This window comes from Pteropus vampyrus, unplaced genomic scaffold (genome assembly GCF_000151845.1).
Source record: "Pteropus vampyrus isolate Shadow unplaced genomic scaffold, Pvam_2.0 Scaffold24, whole genome shotgun sequence".
Lineage (NCBI taxonomy): Eukaryota > Metazoa > Chordata > Mammalia > Chiroptera > Pteropodidae > Pteropus > Pteropus vampyrus.
The window spans coordinates 2,159,458-2,170,346 of NW_011888805.1; the positions used below are offsets into that span (position 1 = coordinate 2,159,458).

The 10,889-nt window shown below is 33.4% G+C and overlaps 1 protein-coding gene across 1 annotated transcript in view; it reads right to left on the reverse strand.

The window, feature by feature from the left end:
- STXBP5 (syntaxin binding protein 5) overlaps positions 1–10,883 on the reverse strand; it is a 156,354-nt gene extending 145,471 nt beyond the window's left edge. Inside the window, exons 1-2 of the mRNA XM_023528328.1 lie at positions 10,588–10,883; positions 9,193–9,290 (exon numbers count right to left, since the gene is read on the reverse strand). Coding sequence (XP_023384096.1) covers positions 9,193–9,290; positions 10,588–10,740 — 251 coding nt within the window. The 5' untranslated portion in view covers positions 10,741–10,883. The remainder of the gene's footprint in view (positions 1–9,192; positions 9,291–10,587) is intronic.
- Between the last annotated feature and the right edge of the window lie 6 nt (positions 10,884–10,889).

Consider the following 10,889-nt stretch of genomic DNA (forward strand, 5'->3'; position numbering starts at 1 on the left):
GTTCTTCAGTACCAAGCCAGTGTTACGAGAAATGTTAGATTTCTTTAAGAAAAAAAATCACAAATAGGCATAATAAAATGGCAATAACTATATATCTATCAACAATCACTTTAAATAAAAATGGATCAAATGTTATAATTGAAAGACATAGGGTGGCTGAATGGATAAGAAAACAAGACCCTTACACATGCTGCCTAGAAGATACTCACTTTAGACTGAAAGACACACTGACTGAAAGGGGTGGAAAAAGATATTTCATGAAAATGGAAATGAAAAAAAGTGAGAGTAGTAATACTTACATTGGACACAACAGACTTTAAAATAAAGGCTATAACAAGAGACGGAAGGAATCAGTATTCCCACCTCTGGGTATTTATCTGAAGAAGCTCAAAACACTATTTCGAAGGAACATGTGAATCCACATGCTCCCTGCAGCATTATTTACAACAGCCAAGGTATGGGGGCAACCTGGGTGTCCATCAATGGATGAATGGATAAGGAAGAGCTGTACATATATACAATGGAATATTACTCAATCATAAAAAGTGAAATCTTGCTATCTGCAACATGGATGGACCTAGAGGGTATTGTGCTGAGTAGAGTAAGTCAGAGAAAGACAAATGCCACATGATTTCACTCACATGCAGAATCTAAAGAACAAAATAAACAGAAACAAATTCATAAATACAGAGAACATTCTGATGGTTGTCAGATGGGAGGGGTGTTGAGAGTGTGGATAAAAAGGGGAAGGAATTAAGAAGTACAAATTGGTACTTACAAAATAGTTATACGGATGTAATGTATAGCATAGGGAATGCAGTCAATAATATAGTAATAATTATGGTGTCAGATGGGTACTAGATCTACTGGGGTGAACACTTCATAAGTTATATAAATGTCTAATCACAATGTTGTAGTCCTGAAACTAATATCGTATCATATGTCACTATAATTGAAAAATTTTTTTAATTATTTAAAAAAAATGAAAAAAAATATATCACAGACAAAGGCACTGGGCTTTAAAGATAAGAATTAATTTAACAGGGAAAAAAGTATTCTAGGCTTAAAGAATCATTGATGCATGGCACATTGTGGAACATCGAGTAGTGAGGAGTAAACTGTGTCAATAATTCTTTCCCTTTCCTTTCCCCCCTCAGTCTACCTTCCATCCACAGATAAAAAAGAAAAAAGTTCTACAGTAAACAGAGCTAGTGTCCAAAATTTCTTTATAAATGAAATAAAAGAAAATGAGAGATTAAAACAATTGAGGTGGCTAATCCAAAAGTGGATGACTGGTAGGTATGAAAATATTAAAAAAGATTAAGTTATTATATTGATACATGAAAAAATCACTAACTTCTACATTATTACAAATAAAAATTAGAAATGGCTTCAAATTAACAAACAAGTAATTATGTAGACACCTGAATGTCTTTATAGAAAAGAGTCTGAGTAATAAAATTGGAAGGTACTATTTCTTCTCCTTAGAATGATTTACTTCACATGTGACTAAAGGAAGAGATGTAGTTTTATGAAATCTTTATTTCATAATAATCGACAGTTTTGTTTCCCAAGAACTTTTGTAGTTCTATTATATTTAAGACCTATCTTAATTAAAATCTATATAGGAAAATGCCCTTTTCTCTATATCATTCTGTTATATTCTTAAACACACAGACATCTGTTTAGATCGAACCAAAAATATTTCATTAATCTGCAATCCTAAAATACTGAGTATATCTTCTGATAATATGCCAAATCAGGACAGAAAATTCTCATTTAAGTAATACAAAACAAATCAATACTGACACTCTAATTACTAATTTTCTTCTTGTAAATAATGTGTCACTTCCAATGCTTGAAGTTAAGCTGTGGTTGTCTTCATTTGCCTTTATTTTTTATTTAGCGATACCCTGACAGTCCAATTATTTACACATACATTGCCGGTTATTACTATACCAAGTTACTATACTATTACCAAATTTAGTAATCATAGTACACCAGCAATTCAAAGAGGATAGTCTCTATACTAAATCTCTAATATAAAGATTAGTAAAATAATGTGATTAAAAATCAGTATTATTTTCAAGAAATTTTATTTCAATTTGGCATCCTGACCATTAACACCCAAGAAAGAAAGTAAACTTTGTTAACAGTATTTTAAAATGGCCCAAGTTTCCTATGTCATAATGAGACCTTATTATACAGTGGTACTCCTTATCTGGTGCTTCACTTTCCATGGTTTCAATTATCTGTAGTCTACCATGGTCTGTAAATATTAAATGGGAAATTCTAGAAATAAACAATTCATACATTTTAAATAGTGCACCTTTCTGAGGAGCATGAGAAAATCTTGGCCCTAAAGCTAGGTCACAGTGCCTACATTATTCACCTCACTTCATCTCACATCATATAGGCACTGTATCATCTCACTCACATCATAACTTTGATAAAAGTTAGGTGAATGGTCTCTCAAAATATGAGAGACTTTTATTAAAATATACTGTTATAATTATTCTTTTATTATTAGTTGTTAATCTCTTCCTGTACTTAATTTATAAATTAAACTTTATCATAGGTATATACAGATAGGAAAAAACATTATATACAGGGCCTGGTACTATCTACGGTTTCAGGTATCCACTGGGGGCCTTGGAACATATCCTCTGTGCGTAAGCGGGGACTACTGTACAAAAAAAATGCAACAACCCACCACCTTAGTATTCAATGTGAGCTGCTGTTTCAATAACAAAAAATTATTTTCACATGCTTCCCCACCTTTTGTAAACAAAGGTTTATATTTGTGCATCTACTCACTTGGATTATGAATGCAGTCCATAGATATAAAGTAAAGGGACCTACAGTAGGAAGAGGTCTAATACTTTATCCTTTTTTAACAGGTACTCAAAGCAATCAGAAGACCACTCCAGACACAGATGGTTCAGAGCATTCTCAAATCCTTCACAGAAAAAGAAATTCTAAAATCCTATAGCTGGAAGAACTCTTGGAAATCCCTCATCCCAATTTCCTCATTTTACAGGAAAGGAAACCAAAGACCAGAGATCTTGGTTGACTTATCCAAAATTAATCTGAACACTAGAACACAAATATTCAAATGATAATTCTTCAAAAATCCCTTTACTTTCTTCCTTCAGGATGACATCAGGTTATAATTTTAAAAACAAAAAATAAAAATAAAATAAAAATTATATTGAGAAACGAAGAGAATACTAAGCAGAAAGAAAACTCATTTAAAGCAGAAAAGCTTACCAAGCACAGACTTGATTCCCTAATAATTAACATATCCCTTTTCAGTTCCACTCAGATTCTATCACACATTGTTTCCCTCCACAAGAAATTCATTGCAAAATAACCGCTTCCAGGCAGACGTCATTTCTGGTGGTTTCTAAGGTAAATGTGCCTGTTCCTCCTGCTGCAGTAGGCTAAGCTGAGAATCACAATCTATAGCTGACAAGTACTCATTCTTTCTTTTATACAAAGTCCTCCTTAATGAAAAGCTATGAGTTGAGAAGTGTAAGTATTACAAAGTCCTTGTTTCTCCTCTAGCTACAACTCCAAATCACTAGAATTCTTCTCTGAACAAAAAGGATAGTGTGGGTAGTGTGGGAGAACAGATAAAAACTTGGCTAAATTCTAGCTAACTTGTTTTACTTCTAAATACTTTAAACAAAAATCATTTTTTCAAATATTTTTTCCAATACTGTAATTGTTTTCTAAAATTAAATTAATAAGCAAGTCAAACATTCTAATGCTATCTTACAATCATTACACAATCATTTATCATCTGCTTCCTGTAACAAACTTTTACAAATATTACTTTATTACATCTAAATAGAAGTTTTGCAAACTTCTAGTTGAGAACACAATCATTTTAAAAACATACTTTTAAAAAAAGCAGTACTTTTTAAGACCTTTTATTCAAAAACTGCATCACAAAAATAAATGAACTTAAGGCCTTCCTACACAGTGCGTAGTTAGTTGCCTCTCAGCAATTTGCTGAAATAAATGAAGGACCTGAAAATTACAACCACAGGAAAAAAATTCATCTTAGTAACAGTATCACATATTTAATATTCACTGAAACAATCTCTACATGGTCTTAAAAGCTACACATACACATTATTGCATTTAATCCTGACTCTAACTTCATGAGCTAGGTAGGGTTATTATTCCTTCTTAACTGGTGAAGAACTTGGGTTAAGTACAATGGTTCTCAACCAGAAGCTCCCAGAAGTCTACAGGGGTGTTTGGGTTGCCATTCTGACAGCAGAAGCAACCCTGGCATATAGCAGGTGGCAGCCAGGGATATTAAACAGCCTGCAATGTGCCAGACAAACCCAGAGAATTATCCAGCCCAAAATGCTACCACTATTGGGAGATGCTGACTGAGGATAAATGGACACAGCCATAAACAGTTAATAGTGACTTTAATGTATTAGTCAATTCAATAACAAATCCAGGAAATCACCAAGGACCACCCAAAAGGAAATCAAATGTAAAAGTGTATCAAATTCTCATGCTATAGTAATCTACGCTGTCTTCTCAAAATGACAATGACAAAAGTAAAAGATGACATAATTCCAAACACATTACTCTGCTACCTCCATCAAGTATTTTTTTTTCCATTTCTGCCTTGAAATTGCCTCAGTGCATTATTTGTAAAACTTTATCATCATCTTTAGTTACTCCAAGATGTTATACGAGAGTTATCAAGTACTTCAGTTCCCATTCCATTACCTGTTTTAGATCCACTTTACTACCTATAGGGATAGCTGCATCTGAAGTTTCACTTATTCTTTTATCCATGACACTACTGCCCCATTAATCATCCTAAAAATCATATTGTCCTCCTGTCAGCATCTCCTGACACAACTACAATTATTCCTCACTGAATAACGCTCAGATAACGCAGGTTAACATTCAAGCTTCTCCACCAACTGGTTCCTTATTTCTCCCAACTCAATTAAGATCACTATTCCTAGGAGTCTCCTGAGTATTCCTCGAAATTACCATAATTCCCTTTTCTCTGTTTTGCCCATACTGTTTGCCTAGAATAATTTTCCCACTCCTTCTTCTCTGCCATTCAGAATTCTTATCTACTGATGTGTGGAAATGTCATCAAATGCAATGAATTTACTTGTAATCTGACTTTGTGCAATGTCAGTATACCCCTAAATAATTCTTTAATTTCAATTATGTCTGTCTAGTTCTAGTCCTTTAGTTAGGACTGGAAATTTTTTGAAGGTAAAAATAGCATTTTCGTTTCTTTTGAATACTCACATAGAACAAGTAGTATAGCTACTTGGAATCACAGAATTGTTTCTTGACGAAATCATCTAATATAGTACCTTCATTTTAAAAGTTAAAAAAAAAAAAAACCAAAGTAATTCAAGGACACACAATTTTTAGTGGCAAGTCAAAGAACCAGAATTCAGGACATAATTTATAATCTAATGTTAACACTTAATAAGTGCTTGTTAACTGAACTCCAAAGTACAAAATCATTTTGTAAATCTGCAATGAGCAACGTTACACTGCAATTTAAAAGATGGTCTGTGCCTTATCAAAGTAGAGACTGACAATTATACTGTATTTTCCACAGGTCAAGAAGACAAAAATTGAGGGTATCTGATAAGAATTTTGATAATAAAAACTCAAATATCTACAAAAATTCAGTAAATTTGAAATTCTATTCTTCTTAGTCTTTAAAATATTCATACAAAAAATGACCTCAAAATACCTTTTAGCCCCTGGTTAAAAGAGAGTATGAAGCAATTCAAAATTATACCAGTGAATCAGGAGTCTAGATAAGGACAACAGCAGCATGACTAGAAATGCCTTCATTCTTCAGTTAGAACCTTTTTTCCCCCTTTCTCTTATCCATATGGGAACAGATAATTATTTTGTCCCAGTTTAATTTTTTAATTTTTTCAATTACAGTTGCCGTACAATATTATATTAGTTTCACGTGTACCACATAGTGGTTAGACAGTTATGTAACTCACCAAGTGATCACCCCGATAAGATCACCCATCTGACACCATACATAGTTACTACAATGTTATTGAATACATTATCTATTAATCCAATAGTTCTGATACCTAGATTACTCATAAGAATCAAACTGTACCTATTTTTACATGGCAAAAAGAGGAGAAATTAAGACAAATCACATCACTACTATATGACTTGTTATATAAAATATGCTTTCCTGTTTCCTATCAGTAAGCGCATTTCAACCTCATATTCTCTCCAGAAGCCAACATAAAGCATGTTTACAAAGATATCGTCAGTCACTGGCTATACAATTAATGCAGTAAATACATTAAATTGATCTTGTCTCATTATTAGTTAGATATTATTTAAGGATTCAGATTTTCACGAATTCTTGTCTACAAATAAGAGATATCAGATGTAACTCTTCATCTAGATTTTTATTTTTAACCTCAAAGTAGATTAATATAGTTTAGTCCTCTAACATTTAGGAAGACCTATTAGTCAAATCAGATAGGTATTTCGAATTCCAATAGCCCAACTGTACTTCTAAATACATCTCCTACTTTCTGCTTCACAATTAAAGAAAAACTATCTGGAAGGATATTTCTGCTCTAAAGACATCTTTGAAAACAAATGTATTACAGGCTAGCAGAGTCTGTTATGAAAAGAAACTAACTGCAATAACAAAAAATAGAAAAGAACAGGGCAACAGAATTGACTTGTAAAAAGTCTGCATGTGATATCAATATGAAGCTGTGAAATTAGAAACTATAAATTTTAGTTATTTAGCCTTAAAAATAAAGAATAGACAAACCAATTTTTATCTTAAAAAACATGTGGAAATTAGATAAAAAGGTCTTAGTCATTATAAATCAAAGCTATAATAAATAAAGCTCATAAGCTGATCTGCCAGTTAAACTTAACAAAAGAAAATAGGTAGTATTATTGGTAGGCAAACCAATTTATCACTCTGGAATGTTCATACAAATCTCAAAAAAAAGGAAAGTAGAAATATATTTGATAAACAGCTTTCCTGACTTCAATCTAAACATAGTAAAACAGGTTCTAAAAAAAAATTTAGAGTACAATTATAAAGCATAATTACATATTTACTTATACTCATTTACTATTTATTTAAAAATATGTATAAGCAAAGGTCATATACAAGTGATGATCTTGGACACTTGATCTTTGCTTTGATTTGGCAAGCAGCATTAGGCTTAACATTTTTATTCCTTCCTTTGTGTCGACTTGCTAATTACTCAAATGCATTAGGGTTTCTAAGGAAAATATTTTATAAAATCAGCCTTGCTAGTGGCACTCATTTATATTAAATTATAAAAGGGGCAGATTGGCTATTAAAATAAAAATGTTATTTACCATAAGAAAATTGAGACTATAATGGGAAAAATAGTAAAAATTCAACCCATTTAAAAGAAAATAAATCTAAAAATAAAAAAAGCAAAATAATCTAAAACTAACTAATTTAATTCAACTTTTCTTTTCTTTTCTTTTTTTTTTTAGCGCAATGATGTTATTCTTTTGTTGGGAACAAAAAATCTGCTTTCAGTTCCAAATAGTTCATCTAGATCCAACAATGCTCACTACTCGTCACTACACAGAGTTTTGCTGAACACTTAGTACCCCCACTGGCAGAAATTAACTTTATTCCTGTCTTCATAGGACTGAAATAGGAACCCTAAACTAGAAGGTATTGATCACTGGGTTTAGGAATAAAAATATCTAAACAATTGAAGCCAAAAATATTCTCGTCTCAACTATCTAGATACTTGGGCAAAAGCCATTTAGACAAACAGTTCAGAAATTCACAGACTCGGATCGAGGCTGGTCAGATTTTACCATTTTAACAGGTATGAGTGTACTATTGGTATTTACTATGAATGACAGGCTTAGTAACACAGTCAATGGCCTATCTGAAAACACTTATCATTTTGAAGATTGCACACTAATATCAAATGAAACAAGGCATATCCTGAAATCATACATAGTACTTCTTTGAATGAAGATTTTTAAAAATTGTAAGGAAAAAAACAAGGCAAATGTTTTACTCAAAAGCCAAGTTCCCCTCCCCCTTACCTGGAGCCAGATAAATATAAAATGTGAGTGGTAAAGTCCCCCCTTGGTTTTTTTTTTTAACAATAGTAACGTCTATTGCCATCATCTGGTGATTTTTTTTTTCTATTTATTACCAACACATTACTTCAATAATATAGGAACAGATATTCTACAAATGACTGAAGCATTTTCTTTTAAAAATCTTATGTTTTAGTTTAAAATTAAGGGTATTTATGTTAAGATGGTTAAATGTCACAGTAAAAGCAAACAGAATTTTAAGGTAAATAGCTTAAAAGAGGAAATGAGAAATATTCTCCGTGCTCAGACTAAAAAAATTATTTTGATGACTGAGTAGGTATTTGGAAAATGTTTTGACAAAATTTCTATAGTGCACGCATAACTAGGAAAAATAATTCTCTGTACTAATACTTCACAGTACAGCTAACCTAACAGTTTTTATATATACATAATAACAAATGCAGGCTACAAAAGGGAAAACATCAAGAATACATTTATCCATTTGCATTATGCTATGAAAATACTCTAATCTTCTAAAAACAGTAATCTTTCATAAGCAGTTATATAAAATTAAGCCACTTGTCTTTTAATGATTTTTCTAGATGGAAAAGTCAGACAGCCAAATTCAAATTCAACCTCTAATTCATTAGAATAATAAATAGGTCATAAGTTCAACATCAATGATGCACAACACTTTTAAAAAACAATTAAAATATGCCTGTGCAACTGTCTTTAAACCTCGTACCCAACATATTCCATTCAACAGACTACTAGCATAAGCAGATATATTTCCCTTAGAAACTTCTAGTTCCTTGCAAAGACAGCAGTTACTATAGCAAAACTTTAGAACTCTATGTGGATACGTGTTTAGCTACTAAAAACGGAGATCTGAGAAACATCACAGCAACATATAATCTGAATAAATGTATAATCAAGAGAAAAGCCAACACCACATGATTTCATATATCTACCTGATCATACATTTCTTTAGGATTAAACAAGAAGAGCAACTAATCAGCAACACAGATCTGGGAGAACATGGCAAATAGTTTTTAAAACAAAGATTAAATGAAAGGATACAGCCTTAAAGCACCAGTCTGAGTTCCCACTGCCAGGATCTTCTGTACAGGATCAAAGGCCAGGGCTGAGGGCTGATAGGGAAATCCATGGCGAACAGTCTAGGGATGGGCAAGTGACATCACACCAGCCAAGGCAGCAAACGATATTTAAAAACAGGAAAATCAATAAAAGCATTAGAATTTAGAACCAATTATAATTGATGCAAAATACATATACATGCACTTATTGCTTTTTTAAAAAAACTATGAAATCTATATTAACAAACAAAACTTACGTAGAACCTAACCACCAAAAAAAAAAAATCTATCCCAGTTTTACTCTTTAATTTTTGCTTTTCTGTAATACTAGTATTCTAATAAAGAAATGTTCTTATTAATATTCTATACTCATGTCTGAAAACAAATTACTGAAGTTCGCAGTAGTCAAAAATTCTGTAAACTCATGCTTTATTTCAAGTGTGATAAGTTCATCATTACTTTATTTGGATGTTAATGCAAGTACTTCTAAGGAAATGCTGCCATCTAACCTAGTCAAGGATTCAGTAAAGCAATTTTCAAACATCTACTGAGATAGATGTTTTGTAATTATAGCAGAATAAGTGCATTCTGTTATTTTGTAATTATAACAAAATAAGTTATAATTACAACATTTTGTAATTATAACAATAAGTACAGCATATATTTTTGCATTAAATCCTTAATAATTTTAGGGCATTAGGGCAAACAAGTGTAACTACACACTTTTAATAAACTCTAACATATGAACGCATGGTATTTATGAGAAAGGTAGGTATTAATACCAAGACAAGTTCGTATTTCTCACTGAGCAGCTGGCGAATTAATTCGCTGCATCATTCTTTCCGAATTAGACCGCTATGGCAATTGTGCCATTAACAGGCAAAAATCACAGTACTAACTTTTTAACCAAATATAATGATAAGAGGACTCTATGATTTCATATTTTAAGCCTCCTACCACATCCTAAGGGAAAACTGATGAGGAAATATCTAGTTGAACAGGTTTGGCTTTTTGATAAACAATATTCATACACTGTTTCTAAGGGAAACTTCGAAGTTGGTGAATTACATGAAAATGCTTTAATATAAAAGCTATAAGGTTATTAAGAATACAAATTAAAGATCAGTATCACACGTTGGAAGCAACCTTGAATGATTGATGCATGTGAAAAGGGGAGGAGGAAAAAAAATCAACGAAAAGGAGTAAGATGATGTCAATCTCCAAAATAACCCATCGAGCAAACGTTTGCTAGAGGAGGAGCGAGCCCTTTATTCGCGGTATGATTATTACTGGCGCTCGAGTCCCTCGTACTCTCCCGTAAAGCCCAGGCTGCCCCCTAAAATGACCCGGGTTTTCGCGGGCTGCGCGCTCCGTTCACCTTGCAGAGCTGAAAGTGCTCGGACTGGAGCGTTTCCTGGATCTCCGGCTCGCGGTTCCCAGACGGGTGCTGCTGCGGCTGCTGCTGCTGCGAGGCCGAGGACGAGCCCGCGGTCAGGCCGTCCAGCACCTTCCTGATGTTGAATTTCCTCATGGTCTCGGCGGGGCTCCCCCGCAGCCCGGGAGGGGCGGCAAGGGGTGTCCCCGGGCTGGGAGCACGAGCCCGGGGCGAGGGCAGCTTCCACCGAGGACTCGGAGGAGTGGCAGAGAGTGGGAGCGCGAGGGTGGGGAAGGAGGCAGCCG